Source organism: Gallinula chloropus (assembly GCF_964237585.1).
Source record: "Gallinula chloropus genome assembly, chromosome: 4".
NCBI lineage: Eukaryota > Metazoa > Chordata > Aves > Gruiformes > Rallidae > Gallinula > Gallinula chloropus.
This window is the reverse complement of record NC_140088.1, coordinates 87,791,325-87,816,409: the sequence shown is the minus strand read 5'-3', so window position 1 is coordinate 87,816,409 and position 25,085 is coordinate 87,791,325. Positions and strand designations below refer to the sequence as shown.

The 25,085-nt window shown below is 42.7% G+C and overlaps 1 protein-coding gene across 1 annotated transcript; it reads right to left on the bottom strand.

The window, feature by feature from the left end:
* Positions 1-2,222: 2,222 nt before the first annotated feature.
* On the bottom strand, positions 2,223-24,133 carry EIF2AK3 (eukaryotic translation initiation factor 2 alpha kinase 3). The gene is made up of 15 exons (XM_084263719.1): positions 23,939-24,133; positions 22,135-22,265; positions 19,816-20,050; positions 19,370-19,529; positions 17,933-18,070; positions 17,518-17,640; positions 16,735-16,955; positions 16,271-16,383; positions 15,342-15,464; positions 13,940-14,089; positions 11,804-12,569; positions 7,626-7,793; positions 6,999-7,100; positions 4,457-4,519; positions 2,223-3,468 (listed from the first exon to the last, which is right to left on the bottom strand). The coding sequence occupies exons 1-15, from the start codon at positions 24,116-24,118 to the stop codon at positions 3,292-3,294; spliced, it is 2,850 nt and encodes a 949-aa protein (XP_084119845.1). The 5' UTR covers positions 24,119-24,133; the 3' UTR covers positions 2,223-3,291.
* Positions 24,134-25,085: the final 952 nt, after the last annotated feature.

The window sequence follows — 25,085 nt, the reverse complement described above, 5'->3', positions numbered from 1 at the left end:
GTGCTGAAACACCTCTCAAACACTGACACCAGCCAAAGGGCCTGTGAAGGGGAATGGTTCCTTACCTGAGTCTTTTGCACTTGTGATGTCTACGCCTTGACGCTGTGACTGTAGCTACAGAGCAGTGTTGGACCACACAACCATTAAAAAAAGAGATGGTGAATGGGAATGATGGTTTTTACCACTCCCAAGGGCTTGTCTGGGCTTCAAGCAGCATTGAACAGCACCAGCTCCCCACAGGCAGGTTGTGGAGTGCTGCACTGAGAGATCACCCTGAAAAGGCAGGACTGCTCCCACAGCTCCAGTAACATGGAAGTGGTACAAACAACTACACGATCCTGCCCTTGTTCTGGAGGAAGCATCTAGGTCAAGCAGGCAGAAGGGTGGACAGGCAGGATTTTTGCTTCTGCCACTCAGTTCATGGTGATAAAATGGGCCAAGGTATTGTGTTTTGGCCCCAAGAGCTATGGGGAAGGGAGCAGAGGGACAGGGGACATCCTCTGTGGGAACAGGCAAAGCTGCAGTGCTGCACAGCGCAGCAGAGCCCCAGACTGCAGCTCCCTTTGCAAGGCTGCAAGCTGACCACTGTCCTTGCCTTCTCATTCAGGTGTCCCCCTGCAAAAAACCAGTCATCAGGAAGGTACAGACTGACTGAGACAGCCGGATGGTTTCTAGACATTGATAAACTGAAAGAAGGCACATGAACCTGTCTATGAGCTACCAGAGGTTCCTGCCATTGGGGCTGTCATGTAAAGACTGGGGTCTCACAGGCAAGGTGAAAAGCTGCTGCTGTCATCTGAATGGAGCTGAGGGAAGCCTGCCTTCCTTGCTTCCCCTGCCTGCATGTGAGCATGGAGCAAGTGCACATCAGACCAAAGGCCCTTGGACTCACTCAGGGTTGACCGTGTGGTCTGAGCTGACTGAAGAACTTCATCTGTCAAGACAACAGGGATGGAATAGGGAAGTGTAATAGCATGAAAACCTGAGGTAAAGGAGGAAGAGAACATGGGAGGCACATCCCTCTGGGTAGCCTGTTTCTGAAGAGCTGGTAGAATTGTCCTGGAGCTGCTGGGGGTGTTGAAGCCCAGGTGGATGTTGCATAGCACAGGGAAGAGTCCTTGTCCCCCACAGGTCAGGCGGAGCAAGCAGAGCTGCCCAGGCAGGGGAAGGAGAGGTGAGAACCTCTCTGGTTATATAAAAGCCTTCCAGTCAAACCTGGGAGCAAGAGGAAGAGAGACAGAGACACCACCCTCCAGCACACAGCGCTGGGAGAAGCCAGGAAGCCCCAACACAGGTGGGTAAGAGCTGGGCACGGCCAGGTGCTTTTGTGGCACTGCACAGGGTGGGATTTGTACATGCCTCTGAGGGTAAGTGTAACATCCCAGAACAAGCAGCCACACCTAGTGCAAACATGTAATAACATTTTTGGTAGCAAAATGCTGCAGGGCTCTTGGAATAGGCACAGCCAGCAAGTTAAAAATACCTTATTCCCAATTTCCAGTGCCCTGCTGGTAATCGCTGAGCTGGCAGAGAGGTGAGAGGGGCTTAAATGTGGCCATTTACAGCTGAAGCTGACAGGGAAATCCAAGGGAAGAGAACACATCCACTGCCTTCTGTTTTAACCCAGCTAACCCCTATGTTTCTAGCCATATATTCACTGCGGTGTCCTGGCATCAGCCAGGCGTGCCAGGATCTAGGAGAGTTATCCAAGAGCACAGGGAGGACAATCTCTGTCATCCAGTTCTGCTTTATCGTGAGGCTGCAGAGTGTCAGCTGGTTTAAGTGCTCCCTCTGCACAGTACAGTGATCCTCAGAAGGATGTGAATCCAGCATCATTTTAAGAAACTCCTTTCAGAACCCACAGCCCCAGAAATCAAAGCCCTTAAACCAGGAAAACCCATTTATCCAAACCCAGGTGTACGGGTGGAAGAATTATCCCTTCAAGACTTCTCTCTCTCAAGAGCTGAGAGATTGTTTCTATTACCCACCCTGTTTAGGAGAGCCCAGTTCCCCTCTTTCTTCAGATAGCACCTCACTTCCAAGCAGGAGCTGGGTCTTTGCATCACCATGTGCACTGTGGGAAGTATGAGGCATGAAAGCAAAGCAAGTCAGAGAGATACACAGAGTGCCTGTCCTCCTCCTGTTCCAGCTGCACAAGGCTGCTGTCTGCAGCACTCACTGCTGTGGGCTCTGAACAGAAGCAATTACTATTTTATTTTGGTTTTTTTTTTATAAATAAAAAAAGTTTATTAAATCATTTAAGACTTGAAAGAAGTCACAATAATTAATGCACCGAACAATTACAGCAAGTGCATTCTGTACACCACCAACCCAAACGGATTGATTCTGTATTTTATAAATAAAAATTAACATATTTACAGTGAGAAATAAAAGCATGGCAATTAGGCAGTTCAATTAGCAGATTACACAAGTGCCTATCAGTTGATTTTTTTTTTGGAAAAAAAAAGTACAAATCTACAAGATTACATACGACATGTATGACTTCATTAGCTTTAAACTTCCAGAATCACAACATTTTCATACATAATTTTTTTACTATGGCTCTTCCAACCACTGCTTAGAAAACCCCCTTTTGTAATGGCAAAAAAGCTCCTTTCCCTTCCCTACAGGTTTATCGTTATAAAATGCATTCCCTAAGAGCTACCATAGTGCAGAAGTATGAAACTATTTCCTCTAATGACTGGCTATGGAGAGTGACAGTATGTACAACCATGGTATATTTTTTTTTTGCTTTAAAAATAGTGCATATTCCCAGTTTACCCACCAGGGACAAAAACAGAGTCAAGAGTTCATTTCAAAATCATCTTCATTTCACCAAAGAGCAAGTGGTCCAGATAAGATACTCACTAGGCTTAGAGACTGTAATTTGCTCTATAAAAATACAGTATTTTAATTCTATTTACATCTTACAGATCTCTCACTCACCCAGCAAGCTGACAATTTACAAGCTTCAAAACAACCCAACTAACCCAAAAAAAACCCCACCCCCCTGATCTTGGAGCACAACGTTGGTAAAGCACAGGAGCTGGACCCAGCTGCCTAGGAGAGTTAAGGTAAGAAAAGCTGGAATGTGGGAAGTGTGGTTATTGGCTTCTGTTGGCTGTCAAAGTAAATGAAAAATCAGTCCAACACGTCTTAGCCATTAAACATGGCCAAAATAAAAAAGGCTGAAGTAAACTATTTCCAAGATAAACATTCTGCATCATAGGACCCTTCTGCTAAACAATCCCTGTGAAACCTGCCGAGTGGAAGAAGCGATCCTGAGGATAGTTATTTGCTTGGTTGTCTGGAATGCTTGTTTCCTGATAAACTCATTGTCCGTGACCTCTGCCTAAGCACTGGTTTTGGTGGGAGTTCCAAGTCTTCAAATACAGGATTTTCTATGATTGCTGCAGCCTCTGGCCTCTCAGTGGGACTTGGAGAGAGCATGTCCTTCACCATGGTGTACTAGAAGAAAACACAGCACACGTTACAGGCACCAGAAATCCTTTGTTATTTAATATAATGACTTCAATCGTGGCTGTATGAACAAATGGAAGTGTCCCCAGGTGCTTTCTGAGTAATTCGGGTGTCAGTGCTCTGGCACAGTGGACAGAAGTGCATTAAATATTTGAAAGTGTATCCCTGTGCATCTATTAAACTGTCTTTACTGTCAGGGACTCCAATCGATTTGGTAAATCAAATCTGACCCAAGATCCAATAGAGTTATAAAACCTCTGCAATAAAAAAAGCATCATTCAAACAAATGAAATAGGAGTGATTTTTAGCTTCATGTTTATGCCACACAGTCATTTTTCATGGCAAATAAGAAGTGTTCCTCTTATTAAACATACAGGTAGTTTAAATATGGCTCAAATGTAATGAGAATTCGTGTCCTGGTGCAGCTTAGCACAGCACCCCACATTCCCCCTGGGCTGAAACTACCATGAACACCTGAAAGCATCTCTGCTTTTTACTGGAGGGGTTCTGTATATCACCACCTTTGCCTGCACCCATATCACTGAAAGATCTGACTAGGAAGAACACAGCACAACTGTTTCCTCTGGTTTCCCCACTTGAGACCCCCAGTTACTGGAGTAGGATCCCACACAGACATGGTGTGGGACAGCCTGTACCCAGGTAGAACTTTGCACTTGCTCTTTGTGAAGGTGGATTTGTCACAAGAAATCCTGTCAGGATGTATGTGAAAGGAGTGACAGCAAGTGACAAAGGGAAGCCAGGTAACATCATATAGTTACAGGTGGTGAACTGTGTGACCAAAGTGCCATCTGCAGTATTGTAATGAAGAAAAGGACAGGGATGGAGAAACGTAGCTTAATAACATGAAAGACCCCACCCTCATTTTTACCTGCAATGAAACTGGAAAGCAAACAAAAAGAAATAATCCATGATTATTAAAGAAAAAAGCCACAATTCACACATCAGATCTACATACCTCTTGTGCATATTTCTGAGTGAACAGTGGTGGAAACTTCAAATTCCTGACATCACTTAAAGTCTGCAAAAAAAAAAAAAATCAAGAAAAGCATGTAAATTTTCCAAAATACCATTCTGCTGGATTACTCTGCTATTCTTCAAAAAAATATGCAAACTATGCAAATAAATCAGCCTCATGGGAACCCCCCTCCCCTCAGTTTAAAGGCTTGTCAACAATGAAGTCAACAAATCTGGGAAGAGAGGCTGAGGGAGCTGGGCTGGTTCAGCCTGGAGAAGAGAAGGCTGTGGGGGGACCTCATTGCAGCCTCCCAGTCCCTGAAGGGAGCAGAGGAACAGGAGAGGAATCAGCTTGTTCAAAGGGCAGAGACTGGCAGGACAAGGGGGATGGATTAAAGCTAAAGGAAGGAAGGGTTAAATTAGATATTAGGGGGAAGTTTTTTGCAGAGAGTGGTGAGGGGCTGGAACAGGCTGCCCAGAGAGGGGGTGGGTGCCCCGTCCCTGGGGGTGTTCAAGGCCAGGTTGGCTGGGGCCCTGGGCAACCTTGTGTAGCTCCAGGCCTGGAGGTTGGTGTCCCTGCCTGTGGCAGGGGGTTGGAGCTCTGTGATCCTTGGGGTCCCTTCCAACCCAGACCAGTCTGGGATTCTATGAAATCTGCAATCCCCTGGATCACCTACACCAGCATTATTAAGACAAAATGACTGGCTCTGTGGTCTTTATTTCACCTCGGTGGCCTGAGGGCAGCTGGATCAGCCGTTTGGAAGGCAGCTCGCGCTGTGACTTTGTGCCAGCCTCTTCCTAACAGGCACATGGGCTCCATCTACCGACAGGCATGTCCCAAGTTCTCTACTTGCCAGGAACCCGTGCACGTTTTTAGCCCAGAAGGGCAGTATTTAGCACTTGATTACTTCTAGGAAGGATGTCCTTTGACCGAAGTTTGAGCACAGAAGATAACAATTGTAACCTTACGGTAAAACTCAATTGGCTGTAACTCCACTGACAGTGGATACTGAGCAGCTACCGATGGGCAACAAACTCCCGTTCAAAAGAACTGCCTTTTACCACAATAACATGCTTCAAACCCCAATGTTCTCTACCAATCCAGCCTGCATTTAGCAATCCATTTTCAAACGTTTAATTTGGAAATTAACTGCTCTGCCACAGCCTAACAGCTTGAGGAGACAAAGGCAGGTCTGGCACTCCACCTCTGAGGATTTCTCCAGCCCTTTGTCAGAGATTCCTAGAATTCCCTGGGCTACCTGGTCAGGCAGAGGATGTTTGGCTTCAGCCAGAGCTGGTGATGCTTGGCTGATGCCAGGGAAAACCTGACTCTGAAACCACCGCTGAAGCAGCTGAACTTGACAATAAAAGGGATGGGTTTCTTTCTGACTTTATCAAAGAGTGGAATGGCAGTGGAAGTCACAGGAAATTAGGGTGCTCTTTTCACCTTCTTATAAAGCAAAAGAACAGTTAGGAGCAGTTTAGGATCCACTCCAATTCCTGGCTTTGCTTCTATGCTCAGGAACCAGAAAGGCAAAGCTCTTAGTCACTGCTGTGGGAGACCTTGAGAATCAGAATAGCTCTTTATGTGTCTCTGCCAAATTGATTTTATTTGGGGAAACTGAAATTGGGTGCAGTGCAAGGGGCTCAAATTAAGCACTGTCATTCCTCCTTTAGAATATACTCTTTTATACACTGTAAAAAGCCAGAGTATTTTAAGCAAGAGAATGCAACACCAGCCAGGGTGATGCATTGGGTCAGGCTGCTTTCATGGTATGGTTCAAGCTGCTGCATTTCTGCTAAAAGCAATCCATCTTCACACAAGATTTTAACCCCCTGTAAACACATGTTAATGATAAATAAAGGTTATGATGCCTTCTTTCCCCCTCCCCCCACTACATAGCTCATCATATACAAGAGAAAAAAACCTTTCTGACTGTAGCTTTTGTTCTCTACCAACTTGTTCCTGAGCAAGACAGACCTCACATGCCTTTTAACAGCAAGGAAGAGCTGTAATGCATCATCAAACCTCCCAAATTCACATTTGATGCAATGAAGGCCATCGATTGCCAGAAAGATTGTGCTTGAAGCTCAGGGAGACTCACAGCTAAGACTTACTTTAGGGAAAGGAACAGCAATTTTTCCCAGTGCTCTGGGGGAAAAAGCACTGCAGGCGTAAGTGAAGGGAGAAATGGTAAAAATGCACAGCATGGTTCCAATTCTTGAATGAAAAACAAGCTGTTAGGCTTAAAGTCACAAGCTATATTTGTTGCTTGAGTTCTTGGATATCCAGCTTCAATAGTTTCTCTTACTTGGCTTGACAACAGAGGAGCTTTGTAACGAAATTAAGGCTTCAATTCAACTGCACACATTAGGGAGACTGCAATTTATTTCCAGTGATTCAGGGTGTCTGTACAAGGCTGATAAAGTAGTTGTGCTGCTAATTACAAGGCTTTTTCAAAACTGAGAAGAACCTACTGCAAGTGCTCCACCAAGTGAGTAACCAAACGATCCAGCTGAGGATCCTCCAGCACCATACGTACCCTGACCCTCTCCATCTGCGTGCTGAAGGGGTAAAGCAGCTCGAAGAGGATCAATCCCAAGGAGAAGATATCCACTTTGTGTGAATAGGTGTTCCCACAGATCTGAAAATTCAAGATTAAGGTTTGGTCAATCAAGCTGCTGGAGGTATGTAATTATGTACAATGTAAACAACTCCCTTTCAAAACAACCTAGGGAAGCGATTAGCCCTGTGCAGAGCTGAAAATGACAGGACCAGCACACTGGGCAACTACACTCCATGAGAAGGGATGGGCAAGGTCCTGATCATCAATCAGCTCCTCTTTGCAGGCACAACTGCAAAGCAAAATGTTTTCAAGTTAAACTTCCTGCACAGCAGTGTGTCCTTGGTCAATTACCTTGAATATCAGAGTTTATCTTTCTACAACATTAAAAGCAAGGTAAATGAATGCATTAACCAGAGTTTGCTGTAATAAATACATATTAAAATACCAATTTTGGAATTCAGAATAGCCCAAAACTCTACTTGGATGAGAACTTCACTGCAACAATTTACTAGAAAGAGTGCCTGATGTTTGAGCTCCCAGGAATTTGTGTGTCTTCAAGAATCAGGCACTGCCAGATACAGCTTTAAAGCAGAGAGCACAAACCTGTTCTGGGCTCATGTAGAGTTTGGTCCCTACTTGTCCTGTGTGCCTGGCATAAGCTGGCATTGGGGTAAGTACTGATTCCTCCTCTTCATCTTGGTCCATAGCAGTTACCAGTCCAAAATCCCCAACCTTTACTATGTCATCCATTGTGAAAAAGATATTGGAAGGCTAAAGAAACAAACAAACAGGTGAAAAGAAACAAATATGTAAGTAAAAACCAAGTCTCTGTGTTTCAGCAGATACACCACCTTGTTCCAATTCAGGTAAGCCAATGCTGTCAAGGTTAAAACTGCTCACTGAACATCAGGTTAGTGGAACTAGGTAAGAATCTTGGCTACACAGGAAAAAGGCATTACTCCTGCCATGGACTAGTCTCCCTTCCTGAAACTCAGACTGCTCACTTCTTGTTCTGCAGCAGATGTTTACTAGGACTAAGGAGCTCTGCTGAGTGACATACAGAAAAGTTAGCAGCTGTTAGGAACACCTCAGGGAAGTTACCCAATTCTCCATCACGTGGCAAATTCACAGCAGAAGCTGGAGCTCTGACTCCTACTCTTTTTTTATTCTAATCCCCAAGCACTAAACTCCTTTGTCCTATTAGTAACCAGCATGCAGCATATCACCTTAATGGTCTATCAGACACACTGGCAGAAGCCTGGTCTGCTTTTCAGTTGCAGTTTAACTGTGGGAACAGCTGTTTGTGGAAGAGAATTAGAATTTTATTCTTGATAAAAGCTTAAGAACTTTGCAATTCACAAAAGCAGCCATGGTGATCATCTGGCTGAGGCCTCCTTTAGCCTGCTTGCCAGGTAACACCATCCATGGCTAAACTGGCTGATAGAAGTGACTGCAGCAGAGATGCCCCCTTGCTACCAGTGTGTGTGTCATGACCTCTCAAGAGATTTGCATTCTGGCTGGTACAACAGGACATGCCAAACAAAGGGTTGTTTCTTTGAAACATACTCCAGCCTTGGTTGCAAATAAAGTCTGATGCCCAAGTTTTAGGGGGCAGAACAGACTGCTTCAGCAGCAGGGTTATGTGTAAGGAAAGGGCTGTGGCATGGTAAAGAGACAGGTGGTGCTGGGCAAACTCCTCCCTCAGCTCCTGGACCTTCAAGGCTGGGAGAACACGGTGCTTTGTTGACATAAGCACTGGAACAGGGGGAGGCAGATAGATACAGAGCAATATTTTTCCACAAGATTAAAGGACTACAAAGCTGACCTATTTCAAAGTCCACCTGACTTCCCCAGTTAAACACAAACCCACCCTGTGCAAGACAGAAACAGGACAGAAAAAAAAGGCTTCTAGGGTTTTTTTAAGCAACGGACAGCTCTGAGATAAGCACCACAGGAACAGATAAAGCATCTTAGTTCCACAGTGCCCACATCCTGCCTCTAAAACTGCCTTCTGTGCCAGGTCTTATCTCCTGTTATACTTTCTTGTAATTAATGTCACGCTCTTCAGAGTCACAGTTCATTTAGTGCACAAAAGCTACTACCCTGTAAACCCATAGAATCTTCTGGCTCTCTCTGAAGCACTTATACAGCACCTACCCTCTGTCTGCACACTCATCTTGGCAAAAATCCTTATGTCAGAATTTAATGCTGAAGGCACAACTGTCTCCATTAGGAATTTGTATCCCCTTGCCTTGATCTCCATTCCTTTCCTCCAGCAAACACACAAAAACTCAGTGAGATCCATCTTGCTTCATGGAGCAAAACTCCATGAGAAGGAGTCCCTGAATGGGCTGGTTTATAGTTTCTGCAGATTAAGGAGAATGTATTCTCTGCTGTCACAAATGGCCAGCAAAAAAAAGGGACCAAGACCACATCTGGAAAGACAAAGACTAAAGCAGATGGACAGAATTTTGATTTAAATCAGAAGAATACAAACACCCTCTAGATCAGTTATCTTGCCACTTGGACAAAGAAATTTCTCTCCAGACTCTTCAATCAGAGTGAGAATCCCCATTTCTTCACAGATGTGAATAAGCTACTCACATCTGGAAGACACCTGTTTAATTCAATTAATACTGTAAAATATCTAATACTTATCACAGAATGATTTGGGTGGGAAGGGACCTCAAAACCCATCCAGTCCCAACCCTCTGCCATGTGCAGGGACACCCTCCACCAGCCCAGGGTGCCCAAAGCCCCATCCAACCTGGCCTTGAACACTGCCAGGGACACAGGGGCAGCCACAGCTGCTCTGGGCAGCCTGTCCCAGGCCCTCACCACCCTCACAGGGGAGGATTGCTTCCTAGGCTCTCAATCTCTCCTCCTTCAGTTTAAGACTGAACAGCTTTACTGGCTTATCAGTACTAGCATGAACTTCAGGTTGCATGACCAGTCTCTTAGGGAAATACTAGATCAGGTGAGATCTGCTCCAAGGAGCTTCTGAAAACTAGAAAAAAAAAAAAATATATTGACTGTTTTTACCACATTGACACACAACAGAAACTTCCAGGTTCCAAGAGTAACATCTGTACACACATGGGAAGTTTTCTGAAGCAGGAAGAGCCCTTCCAAGCTGTTCATACCACGTAAACACAAACTAAAATGTCTCGTTCACTGAACTACACAACTGCTGACTGAGACCAACACAGCTTTAAGTGAAGAGCTGCATGAGCTTTACTGAGCAGTGATCTCAGTGAAGTCTGCAGAGAGTTACAGCTGACAGTATTGTTAAGAAAGGTTATTAATTAACATGTCTAACAACATATTAGTCGAGAGATTTAATTACTTTTCTGGTCAGTTTCTCAAGCTCTAAAGATTTTTCTGATAACTGGTCCAAGGTAATTGCTTAATGCTGATGGGGAAAGAAAACACTTGTGTGGGTTCAGGAGTTTTTCTAACTTTGACATATCCTTTCAGTGTTATTGAATTTGAATCCCTTTTGCTGCCACATCTGAGATGGCACCTTTATCTTTTGTTTCTCCTGACACCAAATTACCATCTGAAAAGCTACATGATTCAGTGTTTACTCCACTGAGGTTACTAATGTTTCCTCAAATAAACAGAGGGAAAAGGAACTACCTCTTCCCCATCTGGCAAAAGCAATCAAATTCTCAGTGCTTATAATAATAAAGCTAATTAAATTAAATTCTGGCATTTGGTAACACATACTGACACTTCCAGAGCTAGAAGTTCCAGAAAGATTAGGCACCAACACAGGATCAGAAGCAAAATGAATGTATAAAAGTTTCCACCTGACTTCAGATACATTAAATGCCAGAGGTAAACCTCACCTTTCCCAGTCTGAACTGTCTGGATGTAATCAGATGTTAGAAAGACTATGAATCCTTCAGAAAGCTGCATTATTATGACAGTTGGCATTGGCTCAGAATTCAACTCCAGCAAGTCTACAGCAGTAATATTTAATTTTTACTTTCTCTAACCAGGAGAAACACTGCTGCTTCTAGGCAGTGTGACTGCAGAAAAAAGGAGGAAAATACCTGAATTATCTGATTCACTTGAAAGGGTAGAGCAGGTTCCAAATTACCTTCCTTTGCCACATAGCTCTGCAGTGAGCAACCTTGTGTAACAAACCTGAACTAGAAGTGCCATAAAACAAATGCAGCTGATCTGTGCCAGGTACAAGAAGTCTTGCTGTAACAGAGACTTTAATTGCAATAACAAATGATTAATGTTGATTTCCTGGAGTACTGTACAGACATTAACTCAGCTTTGGTAACGCCCATGCTGAGGTCACTGAGAGTCAACTGCTTCAGCAGGATTTGTCTCCAGTGCAATATTACTCCCATGTTAAACAAATACTTACCTGTATCCACACATTCATGATCTGTCAGTTTAAATTGGAACTGGGGACTAAGTCAAGCTGCCTAGCACTGCTGTATTAGGAGCAGTCTGATTTGGGATTGCTGATGCTGAGATGTGTAATGCAGGGGAGGGACAGCTGACCTGTCATCTCATTTGAGTCAGTCCATGTGTTTTGGGAGTTTTGCAGCAGGAGAGATCTTTGTAGGCTGCTTTGAGCACAGCTCATTTTTTATGGTAGCTCCAAAGAGAAATCTCACAGTACTAAACCAGAACATTTTGCCTACAGGACAAAGCTGGTGAGATACCCAGTTACAACCAGAATTTGGAAAGTTTGGACATTCAGTGATGATCAAACCCCAACCCTTAGCATTTCCCACATGTACCCTAGGAATACAAACCTTGAGATCCCTGTGCATTAATCCTTTGCTATGCAGGAAGTCAACTGCTTCAGCTATCTGCAGAAATATCTGCAGGCACTCTGTCCTTTCCCTCTCCTCTATCATGCATCTTCTGCTCATCCAGTCTTTAAGGTTCTCTTTCCTGCAGAGCTGCATCTGGATGTAGAGATACACCTTTGGAGAGGGGGGCTTGACTTTTTCAGTGACATTTTTAGAAAGGTCCAGGCTTAAACTCGTTGGTCTTGGTGGAGAAACTGAGAGGGGACTTCCTGAAGCAGATTTCTTATCGGATTCCTTTGTACTTTTTGCCTTCTCCTCAGGGAGTTTTTCATCACGCGAAGCATCGATTTTGTCTTCCTTACTAGAAGCGTTTCCACACCCAGAATCCTCAAAGACAATGGAAGAGGAGGTTCCTTCCCTCAGGTGCACAACAGGAACAGCTGGAGGACCAATTTCCAAGGAGTGACCCAGCTCCTTGCTGTTGACAGTACTGTCTTCTCCATCGCAGCCCGTGAGGACGCTGTCCTGAAGGTTTAACAGTGGATCTTCTGACTCCTGTAAGTCCCTGTTGTCCGTGGCAGAAAATTCCAGAGGAGAAAACTGGCTTCCAGATGAATCAGAATGACCACAGGGGATTCCTATGGACCCTACCTGCTCTGAGGAAGTGGCAATAACCTCAATGTGCTCCTTTGTAGAAAATGGCTCTGTTCTGATCTTAAATGAGGGGACATCGATCGGACTGGGAGAACTGAGTGGCCAGTCAGTGCTAGAAGAACAAAACCAAGAGATCAGTTCTACAGGACTTCATCCCACCAGAAATGCCTTTTCAGAAGCCCAGGTTTTAACAACTGCTACCTCCAAGAACACAGTGTCATACTGTAGTGGTAAATAACTACCCAAGCATGGGAATCACTAGTAACCAGGATTCAGCATCCATTTCTCTTGGTGAGGATGACGTCTTCTCATTGAGACATGAGTGCTGATAAAGGAAAATTTAGCAAGCTCTATGGCCTGGATTCCCAATGTGCAATCAGGCTCATCTTCAGCTTGAAAAAAATCCAATCCTTTACAACATGCACTGCAATGACTCTTTAAAGTGTCTTGGAAGAATTACAGCTGTAAAACATTCATTTAGTGCCTGAAATATAAAGGTCGCTGTATTCTAAAAATTGTTAGGCATGTTAAGATGTTATTATGAGACTGCTAAATAGTCTTGTATTAGGCTTCATTCTTTAAATGCTAACATACACCCACTTTTTCCTTTCTCTCAACATCCTCTAACTCCTTTATCTAATTTTTCCATTTTTAGCCTACTCCTACCAAGCTTTGTAAATTGTCACTGATTACTCCTCACAGATTTTTGCTAAAATAAATTCATTGAACCACTGGAGCACTGAATCAGATCTATCAAAACCAAGACAATAAAGAGGAAGAAAGGAGTGGAAAGGAAAAAACAATGTTTAAAATTGAACCACAGCAGCAATGCTCCACAGCCTTCCAACCACCCACCCACAGATTCAATTACAAAAGTCAAATCAAGAACTACAAGATGTTTCCTAAACTGAATCAGAGAATCCCAGACTGGTCTGGGTTGGATGGGACCCCAAGGATCACAGAGCTCCAACCCCCTGCCACAGGCAGGGACATCAACCTCCAGGCCTGGAGCTACACAAGGTTGCCCAGGGCCCCAGCCAACCTGGCCTTGAACACCCCCAGGGACAGGGCACCCACCCCCTCTCTGGGCAGCCTGTTCCAGCCCCTCACCACTCTCTCTGGGAAAAACTTCCCCCTAATATCCAATTTAACCCTTCCTTCCTTTAGCTTTAATCCATCCCCCTTGTCCTGCCATTGTCTGCCCTTTGAACAAGCTGATTCCCCTCCTGTTTCTCTGCTCCCTTCAGGGACTGGAAGGCTGCAATGAGGTCCCCCTGCAGTCTTCTCTTTTCCAGGCTGAAAGATCTTAACACCACAGAGGACCCAAAAATTGAGACACCAGGCCCAAATGTTATATATCTGTACCTTGTTCATTTGAGCAATTGACAAGCTATGACAATAAGCAGTTCTTTCCTACATTGTCTCTCCCTCTTCTTGTGTCATTTACTAACCTTGTTGATTGTTAAAAAAGCCAGGAGTTACCTTTCATCTTTTAACCACTGTTCATCCATCTTTTCCTGCCATCTCTCTGGGGGAGCTTCCAGCCATGCATTGAAGTACCGAACAATACCTGGGTGCTCAAGTTTAGCCAATGCCTTGACTTCCCTCATCACCTTCTCACGAGCCAGGTCCCTAGGGTTTGGGGTGAGGAAAAGAAAAGCAAGAGGGATGGTTACATCAAGCAACAGCACAGCAGAGAAAACTCTGCAAAGGGATTTAATCAAAGCTACCCTCTCTAAACCAAGCCAGCAGCATTGCTCTTCACACCAAAAGACAGATATATGTCTCAAATCCCCCAGAGTAACTCTTTTAGGTTACAAGTGTGATGGAGCAGCATGTGCTGGTAACAGCCAAATATTTAGTCATCCCTCTTCAAATAATTACAGGCCCCAAAACTGAGAAGGTTCATCTCGTTCTCAACTGTTGACAAGGACCAAAAAAAAGACCAAACAAACAACAATATTCTACAGGGATGTAGAAGACACTGACACAAAAGCAGACAGAGAGTAATACCTTAGTGTTTCTTTTTTAATTGGCATAACATCAGGAGGCTGCATAAAGACTACATCCATTCTACAGACAGGAAAGCAGGTAGCCTCTTGTCTTACTGAAGTAAGTAGTGTCTTTTCATAAGACCACAACTGGGTCATCTGAAGTCAGATGTTTTTATATAAAGTGTTTGAATAAGCTTGGAAAAGAGTAATTCAGGCTACCTTAAATTTCTGAATGAAAACTTTTATCTTAAAAGAGTCACACTTATTTAACACATTAAAAAAAATAGTAATTCTAGATTTCATAGCTTTACCCCCTCCCTCTACTGGCCTGCCTGTTGCTGTTCTAACTTGAGATTTCCAGAAGCAGTGTCTCCCATCTCCCACTAAAAGGAAGTGCTGCAAGCTCTGTGTAGGGTAATTCAGCAGCATGGCTTGACCACCTATGACTGAAAGAAAAGGTAGGGATTGTGGGACCAGAAAACTAAACAAATGGACAAATGGGAGTCAGAAAAGCTGGTGAGGGAAAAAGAAAAGAAAGAAAAGGTGGAGTAGGAAAGGTAAGGAGAGGAAGGAGAGAAGCAAATTAACAGCGCCACAAATAACTGATCCTGTTATCAAAGGCTCTGTTCATCAAGGAAATCAAAGGAATTCCCATGTAGCTGCAGCATCCTCACAAGGGTCCTGCTATGCAAGTAATTTAGCCAAGCAGGTCACCCTTCTGCTGTGATTACACGTGCCAAATTCTTGATGCCAAAACAAAGTCAGACCCCCCCATGACAAAGTGTGTCATTCACCGTGATGTAACATCTGAGAATCAGTTCAGGAACAGATGGTTCAGTGTGGGATGGGATCCCACCTTTCATTCACTACTCCAAGAACTCATTCATTACCTGTTAGGTAAACGGATCCTTTTGATAGCATAGTTGCAGTCATCCACTTTATTTCTGGCTTCAAAAACTACTCCAAAACCTCCACGACCCAGACACTGAATGGGTTCAAAATCCGTCAGGTATCTGGGAGAAGGGTGTGAGGAAGGGACAGAAGAATGGAAGAAGGTTATTCAACGTCTATCACAACCCAGCAAGACCTGTTATGCCTGTTGCATGCTCACTGGATCATGGATCACAGGGATTTAACCCATGTTTCTCTACCCTAACTAGGTGGTGACAGCTAAGGATTTTCTCAATCACAATTTGCCTTTCATCCCACCTCAAATAACTATTTCTGCAACTAGTCCTTCTAAGCATCCCTTCCAAGACATCACTGTTCTTAAGTCTCACTACCTTTCTTATTCTTCCTCATTTTACATACTCCAGCTCTTACTTTTAGGTGAGTTACAAATGTACAGGAAACAGTCACATTTTCTCCAGAGCATGACATACACCTACACATCGTTCTGTCTTAACTCCTTTATAACAGCAACAAAGGTCTAGTTATTCTGCAGAGTACACAAACCATCATCTGTTCCCATCTGCAATTGCCCTTCTGCTTTAATCCATAAACTCAAGACACAGAGGGAAAAAACGCTGATTAAGAACTTTGGGAATCGATCTTTCATTACATGCATCAGCAGGAATTAGAAGAGCAACATTCCTGATCACAGGTATCCTGTAAGATTCTCTGGGATGCTTAGACAAATTGTAACTGCAATCTCCCACTGGTAAGGGGGTGACAGGGTTGTGCCAGTTGCTGATTACCCTGCAAAGCTGGAGGACTAGGACTAGGGTAAGTCAGAAGTGGTGAATGTGTACTCCTTCTTCCCTATAGCTCTAGCTGTCACACTGACTAAAAGCCTGCACATGTGCTGAACTGAGCTCACCTTGACACGTATCCAGAGTTCTTGACATCGCTCCAGCTGGTGTCTTTAACATCACCACAAGTGGGCTCGTATTTACTGTCAGTCTGACACTGCGTTTCGGATTCCTTCCGTAGCTAACAAGGGTTACCAGGACAAGAACAAACACCACATCACCAAACAATTCAAGTCCTTAAGTACTTGAGGTAGCTTGTACCCCTAGGTATGGCGTTAAACAACTTCAGTACAAGTAACTCCAAAGACATCAGATATGGTGGAAACAAATCTAACCTGCTTGCTGTAGCAGTTAAACAACTTGTACAGAGCAGCTGACAGTCTTCACAGACAGATTAAACAAATTCAGGCTTCTGATTTTGTTATCTCATTAGTTATTAACTTATTACTGCTACTCATTGCAGACTCAAATCCAAGAGAAAAGGCTACAATAACACTTTCTGTATGTAGGATTCAGGAAAAAAAAGCCTTACCCTGCTGTAAGGATGGGGATGGAAGAGTTTGCGTACGATAAAAGTGGTGGCCACGATGCAGAACACAATGGTGCCAACAATCTCCTTCCACCAGTGAAGCAGGAGAACAGGATCCTTCTTGCGAATGTTCTTGTAATTTGTGTCATCAAAAAACCTGACAGTGATCTGGGTGCTGCGTTTATTTCTCTCTCTCTTGTAGTATGGTAAGTAGTAACCATTATCTGGGTGTAAAAGACACAAGAGGTGGTAGGTTTGCTTGCAGGCCATCACAAAGCAATTCTGTCTTCTCATTAAGTTTCCTCAGTAGGCACAGGGTGTTTTTGTTTGCATGCCCCATGATTTTAAGTAGTACATAAACAGATTTAGTTAATCAAGGTTGAGGACTCCACAGCAACTAGGTCTCCCATCAAAGGTTACCACTTTGGAAGACCTGACCTCTGTTTGCTTTAAACCTGAATAACTTCCATATGGAAAACTTCATAGCACCAGGCTGAACCTCTAGCACTGTTAACAAATTCTGCAAAACAGAATTCCCAAGCTTTTTTCCACTTGGACCAACTATCACTGACAACACCTCTGCAGTAGCAGCTTCTGGCACTCTGAAGTGCTTTGTGTGGTGCTAATTGTACATACACCGTAATTTGGAAATCCTATCGTGGGTAATAATTGCCTAGTTCATTAAAAGCTCCTAATATACACATATTTAAGACCAAACAAACAGCCAATTATTGAATTTTACAGATAATAAATGGGTAAACCTGGCTATCAGGAACTTCCACCTACCATATGGGTACTGCAGAACTGAAAGCGCTCCATTACTGTACTCTTCATGAGAATACTTGTCATTGCTGAGACACTTATCAAACTCATCAGACCCCACCAACACTGGAGTCCTGGAAGGAGAGTCTAAGCATAGAAAAGACACAATTTTCTGAGCTGAATTGTTATTAAAAAAAAAAAATCTGTTCCTGTATTAAATTTAATGTGAACTCCAATGGTATAATCTTAGAAAACGTCTCTCGCCCCTGTCAAATCCATAGTAAAAGAAAGCAAGTATTAAACATTTAATTTAAAAAAAATGATTTCTGAACTGGTTTACAGCTGGAAACATCAGACTAGTTTGAAGCATATTTGAAATGAGAGAGATGTCTGGTCTTTCCAGAGCTAAGATGGTAAATGAAACTGAATCGTTACTTACGGATTAAAGGTTTCCATTTGATTTTGGGAAGAGGGATAATTGCATTATCATTCCTGGATTCCAGGGCCTTTGGATTGGTTGGGAATTTCTCAGAAATTCTGACTGATGACTGAAGATACAGCTGGCCCCTGTACATACCTTAGTGAAAAAAGAGAACATGTTAATCTTTAGTTCTTTTCACCCCCAGAATAAAGTTGCCCAGTTAAAATAAGTAGTTAAAATATTTCTGAAAATGTTTCTTTATATTCTGAGAATTTTAAGATACAAACTCATTGCTAGGCTGGATGGATTCAAGTAACATGTTTCCCCTGTTCTAGAAAAGCAAGAGATCAGGTCATACCATTTTCATTGTTGAAGAGCTGGAGCCACAGAAAAAATGCCAGCGATCTTTTAAGCTCTGAAGTATCTTGGGCTTTGCATAGGTAAGGCTTCTTTCAAATCTCCTACTCTCATTAATGTTGGTACTGAGGAGTAATGAGATTACACCTCAACAGCCACTACCAGGAAGACTGGAAGAATCTGCCTTCTTCCCTTGTGGTTTTTTTATCCATACAACCACTCACAGAAAAGCTACAACATGTAAAGGCTCACAGAAAAAGGCAAACAAACTCTTTGAAAACCACAGCATGCTTGCCTCCCAGAGACAGAAAGGCAGCTGAGAGGAAGGAGGACTTGGGGCCACTATTTCAAATTGTCACAAACCACATCAAAGGAATTCTGACAGCTGGATGACAACTCAGTCACATAAAACCTTAACTGAAATTTCCTTATGGTAAGTTACTGTAATCAGTATAGAGGAAAAATGAATGGGACTGATTAGCAGGCTGGAGGGAGACGTTGCTTATCGAGCAGCAAGACCACTTTGTTTGCTATACACTTGTCTTTAAAAATGTCAAGACTTCCAGTCATCTCCAATGGACTGAACTACAAAGCACTGGACACTTCAGAATCAAACTGGAAAAAAGATTTATGGGTTTGGAATGTTTGTTTTGAAAAAGGAAGGAGAGAAGAAAAATCATTCTTTTAACTATCACTGTTTAGGCTGACCAGTCATAGACACTTCTGCTGCCACAGCCAAAGGTACAATATATCTTCTGTAACTGTTAGAATGTCTAAGACTGGTACACAGAACTCTGAATGACAACAGCACAGACAATCAGAGCAGGCTATGAAGATATGAGAACACATCTCTACCTTTTGAAAGTCTTTACATCAAGTCAAGGTGCCTTTGTGGGGTATGCATGCTAGTGAAGCCTCAATTTCGGGGCTTTATAAAGTAAAATGGGTTAAATTTAAAAGCCTTCATTAGGCAGAATATCACACTGGACATGCTATAGCTCCTCCTAACTGTAATCTCCTGGTACAGAAAGATCTGCTTTACTACAACCTTAACAGAGGAAAAAGGAGTAACAGAAAATGCTGCAGTCGGTGTCTCACCCAAATAGACGCTGGATTCTGTGGCCCCTCTGGCAGCTTCCACAAGATCTTCATCTTCCAGTACTTCATTGTTTGCAGTGTAACTTGTGTCATCAAACAGACTGATTGGAATTACTTTGCCATCCTTAACCAGCCATGCAGAAGCAATTGGAGTGCAAAACTGGAGGAGAGACAAGTAACTGGAAAGTTACAGCTGTGTTAACTGGACAGCACATAAGAATAATGCTCAAATTCCTTAGTTCAGTTTCTGTAGCAGATGTAGCAGCACAAATTCAAAACTTCAGTTTCTGTAGCAGATGTAGCAGCACAAATTCAAAACTTCAGTTAGAAATACTACAAGCAGGTATATGCTTCTTTACAAAGCCAGCACCTGAAACCCAAGATGAAAGACATCACCTGTGATCATGCAAAACTTTGGTAGCATTTCACCCTGTCTTTTCCCCTACCTGGTACTCCCATTCCAGATGTCCTCCTCGCCTGTTAAAAGCCATCACCTTCCAGTCAGCTACTGAAACTTTTATCACTGTGTCTTTCATCATAGCTTCCTGCTCATCCACATCTGAAATAATTTTTGTTTCTTCTTTGTTCAGATTTGATTTAAAGTTGCTCTCAATATATCCTGCTCTGGTTTCAATATCTGGGACATAGCGCAGCTCAAAGTGACCAACACTGAAATTCCACCTTCAAGGAAAAGAGAAAAACAACTTTCTAGAAACAAATTGCACATTCCAAGGAAATCCCAGATCCCCCATCCAGAAGATTCTTAAACTGAATTACTTCTATTTGGCCCGTATTTCACAGTAAACTCTCAGACTGTCAGCTGCACACAGCTGTACCAGGAGGGGGAGTGCTAATCCAGAACACAAACTAAACAAGCTGAGAAGTCTTGTCCAACGGGATGGGTGAGTTCAGAGAAGAGCTGGTGAAGCAAGGCCAATGCTATTAAGCACTGCTGGGTCTGTTTAGTAGGAAAACAGGTAGCCAAGCAAAGCATAAAGCATTTAGGAAGCAGCATTCTACACAAGATGTGTTTTTCCTCATTAACAACACAGATTTACTCAGGAGTGTAAGGTTTTTCAAGCTGAGGGAGGGACAATGCTGTAATGAATTTTAATCCCACATGTAACCTAACACAGGATCTCTTTGATGGGTACTTCAGGAAACCAAGACTGCTCATGTCCCATAGCCAAAAGCTCTTTAATTCTGGTAAACCAGTGAGTTAGTGCAGAAACTGAAACTTATTTACAGAAAGAGAAAGAGTGATTCTTTTCTTTTATCCATGACCCAATGCTGTAGAGAAGATACAGATGGAAAGGATGGCAAGTTTGTATCTTGAGCAGCAAGAAAGGGAAAGCATTTCTTGAACAATATGCTTGGGTACTAGTCTGGCAACCACAGTGCCTTCTTAAAGAATGTACACAGCAGAACTTTGGCATATTTTATACATTCATACTTATATATTCAAGGCCCATACTTATACATTCAAGGCCAGGTTGGATGGGGCCCTCAACAACCTTGTGTAGCTCCAGGCCTGGAGGTTGGTGGCCCTGCCTGTGGCAGGGGGGTTGGAGCTCTGTGATCCTTGGGTTCTCTTCCAACCCAGACCAGTCTATGATTCAGTTGATTTATTAAAAGTTTTTCTATTTCTGGATTAAACCCACAGATTTAACCTGTAAACTCCACAGCAGCCCCACTGTTGCACCAGGAAAGCTCCTCTGTTCCTGACTATAAAGACAAAAGGATTCTGGTGCACCAGATGTCATACTATATTTGTGAGACAGATGTACAAAAGAAAAAGAGCAGGGGTTTATGGCAGAACTCTCCCTTCCAATATCAATCTCCAAGAGCCACAGAACCCAATATTTATCTTTTCAGACATCTGATCTGCTAATCTACTGGAGTTCTAATTATAGATTCTCTCTGATATGCAACAGACACACTACAGCCTGTGAAATCTTACTGCAAACAGAAGAGGGAGCAAGGGAACAGGGAATAACTAGTTCTCTACTAAACTGTTGCGCCGTTGCTGTATCAGTGCATGTCACCCAGCCTTCTAAACCCGTATCTTATAAGGTGGATTATGTTTTTAAAGTAGAACACATGCCTATTTTTATAGAAATCTTGGATGTATTAAAACTCCAGTTTGACAGCATCAGGAAAGTCAAAGACTGAACTGGTTTCTAGAGCTTGTGGAGAACAGACCACCTATGTTACAAAGTGAACAAAGCACATTTAAGAATGTGACTTTTAAAAAATAAGGATTGAAGACATTTTAAAATATCAGCTTAAAATGGAAACTAATGACTTCAAGTATTGGAAAAAAAATCCAACAGTGACAGTTAGCACAAGTAGGTAAAAAACTTGAAAGTGAATCAGGATGTCATAAGATGAATTTAAACTGTTTCCTTTTGTGTAAAATTCAAAAATTGAAACAAACATTAGTGGCATTTGCCTTGGGCAGAAGAGCAATGACAAACTCTTTGGATGTATGCAAGGGCAAGCAAAAGTAAATTACACTGAATTTAAAGGAAAGAAATATGTGCACATAACTTTTCTATCTAACCATCTTTAGAACTGAAGTTCATTTTTCAAAGCCACGGAGAAGCAAAGAGCTTAGATCCTAGCCAACAACCTGGCTGCACTCCTTTGGTTAACAATCTAAACTCCCTTCTGCAACTCCCAGCCTGAGAGTACAAAGAAGGGCAAATCCTTAAAAGGTTAATGCCTTCAGAACTGGTCTGTTTCAGAACAGTCCATACACTCACTTTTCATTGCCGCTGCGTGGCCCCACAGCACGGACTGTCTTCTGGGTTCGGTGTAACAGGAGCGTTTCTTCCTGTTCTGTTTCATCATCATCCCACCGGCGACAGCCCATAGCTGAGCAGATGTACTTCACCTAAGGGACAAGGCAAGAGGTTGAGCTGTGCTTCAGAGTTCCAAAGAACTTTGAGACAAAGACGTGTGAACAGCACACTCCTTACAACACAGTTCTGGTTCGCAGGCCATTTGGAGCTCCATGGGTTTAGATACTCAACTTGAAGGATGTTGAAAAGCATGGTTTGAGAGATAAGGGCTTTTCAGAACAAGGGCTTTTCAAAAGATTCTCATAAATCTATAGTTTGGGCTATTTTGACTATTTTCTTTTTAATTGTATTTTGCATGTATTTCAACTTCTAACAGCAATGACACCTTAGCACTCATTCCCCACTACTTCTGCAGGCATCAAAAGAACATCCCCTACAAGACCCACAGCAGAATTCTGTCTCTGTGCCATACTTACCTCAGCACAGCTCTACTAATTCCAAACAAAGTACTACTGTTATATATTTAAAATGAGAGCCTTCCTCCTTTGCTTTGTCAGCCATTAAAGGGGAAACTCTCACAGTTACACAGACTTTGCAATGGTCTCAATCCCAAACAGAAATTGGGTGATACGGGCAATTTTGAAAAGCACTTGGATACTTTCAGGGAGTCTGAATTGAAATCATACTGCCAAAGACAACAGACTACCCAAACTTCATGGGGAAGAGTCAGGCTCTATTTCCTGTATGAGGCACCTTTGCTACTGTGAGCGCAAGCCAGGGACTAAATGAGAAACCAAACTTTCCACTTCCTGAACACTGGGGGAGGAGCAGTCTGCTGGCACATAGTGCCCGTTGCTATCAATGAGGAAATCAAAATGATTTAATGAACTCTTGTTTTGGGTCTATGCTCTTTATCACCAGTCATCACTCTACACTGTGCCACAGAATTTTTTTACATTAAAATCTATGGGCAGAATGAAATAAAACCCACATGATTTTGTGGCAAACAAAACACTGACATTTAAAATTTTTTAAACTAAATCTATTTTTTAACATGTTTTAAAATGTACCAACATTTCTGATTTAGCAAATGTCTGTTCTTCACTACACAAAGTACCTACAAGCATTTCACTGACATCCAAAATTAAGGAGGGGGAGAGGGATGTCAATTCTAGGACTCTGAATAATGCAATTAATTCTTGTGCTTTTTCTAACTTTTTTCTTCTGTATTTTTATTTCAAAACACACAACTTTTATTTGACCAATGAATTTCAGAAGAAAAATACCTTCTGAACTCAGCAAGTAGTTTACAACTTAACTTTTGTATATGACTAAAATGTAACACTTGTAAGAGATAGTAAACTCACTGACAACAAATCTTAGCCTTTTGAACGTTTATTTTTGTTTTCAAACAGATATCCCTGTTAGTTGTGAAAAATCTTAAATTAGCTGTGAATAAAGTGTCACCTAAAGCCTTCTTTGATATGCAGTTAAGCTGAAAAGCAAAGTCTACTTCAAGCAGAGCTACATAATAAAGCTGAACTCCTCTCCCAGCTCAGGAGAAAGGGGTCATCCCTCTGTTTGCACTCACCTTTGGCCACAAAACCCCTGGTCCCTTCCCTTGTGCTGCCTCTGACACTCCCCAACCCCTGGCTGAGCTGGCTACAGTACAGCTAATCCAGCTGCAATTTGTGTCTCATAAACAACCTATCTGCAAGACAGTGCTGGAAACACACATCCACCAGGCAACTGTTGGGGCTTTTACCTTCCCTGAGTATGAGCTCAGCCCATAGGTTGTCAAAGACTTTCCTCCAACTAAGACCACGTCCTCGCCGAATTTGTAGGATGACTCAAGAAGAGATTCGACCGTGAACGGGACCGCTTCCATGCTCTCTCGATCCCGATCCCACTGGAAGAGGTCCCCATCCAGAGAAGGGATTATCATCTTATTTCCAAACACCTAAAATAATCAAATTGAAGGTTAGCTCCCATTCAACCACAATGTTATCAAAACACACAGACCACAAGTGGGAAGATGAACGATGCATAAGCAAGTACAGTATATTATACTCCAGTATCCTATTTAGTATCTTATACCAGAGGCAGAGAACTTTCAGGCATTCAAATCAAATCCATATTTCACTATTCTTAGTTAAAAAAAACACAAAAACACTTCAGTTGTGCCACTTCTGCTCTAAGCAAAACATTTTCAAGCATCATCATTTGATAGACTGGTACCCACCCAAACTGTTAAAGGTATGACATGGGCAGAAGCGTTCTTGCAGACACAGTCACTGGTTAAAGTACAAGTTTGGCAGATTATTTGTGACAGTTTCAAGACACTGGCATTGTAGGTGAAGTTCTACTTCATTGGTTTTGGAAGCTTTCTTTGGTTTATAGGGTTTTATTTTCTTCCAGAGCTAGTTTAATGCTAAACACAGAATCAATCATCCTCTCTAGATCAGAAGGCTGAATTTGGTTTTAAAAGAAAAGAGGCTCTGTGTGAACTCTCTTGCAATTAACGACTACTCCAGAACATCTATCCTCCTGTAAAGCTGAGAGCAACTGCCACTGAGATCAGAGCTCACACTTCACCTCTGCCTTTCCAGAAAGTTAGATTTAACTACTCCTTCCCAGGATTTCTTGTGTTTAAGCATGCCATTCTCCTTTACAACTTGCCTAGCTTTTTCTTAAACACACAAGTTATTACAAAACCCCTAAATCTTCACCAGGCTACAGAGTTTCATGCATTACACTGAGATTTTCAAGGAGATCCTGGTTCGGATGTATGAGTCATTGTCAATGAGTACTAAGGGACTTATTAAGGAACTCATTATCAGCATGATAGACCATAACTAATTCTGTGGAGCCACAGTGGCTCTGCCCATCAAGAACAGTGAGAAATTGTAATC

Bases quoted from the DNA above. Each gene is read 5' to 3' on its own strand.
- EIF2AK3 (XM_084263719.1), bottom strand. From the start codon at position 24,118: ATGATAATCCCTTCTCTGGATGGGGACCTCTTCCAGTGGGATCGGGAT. The intron at 22,266-23,938 runs GTAAAAGCCCCA...CTTGTCCCTTAG, and splicing joins TGAGCTCATACTCAGGGAAG to GTGAAGTACATCTGCTCAGC. The intron at 14,090-15,341 runs GTAATGAATGAG...CCCAAACCCTAG, and splicing joins AGGATCCGTTTACCTAACAG to GGACCTGGCTCGTGAGAAGG.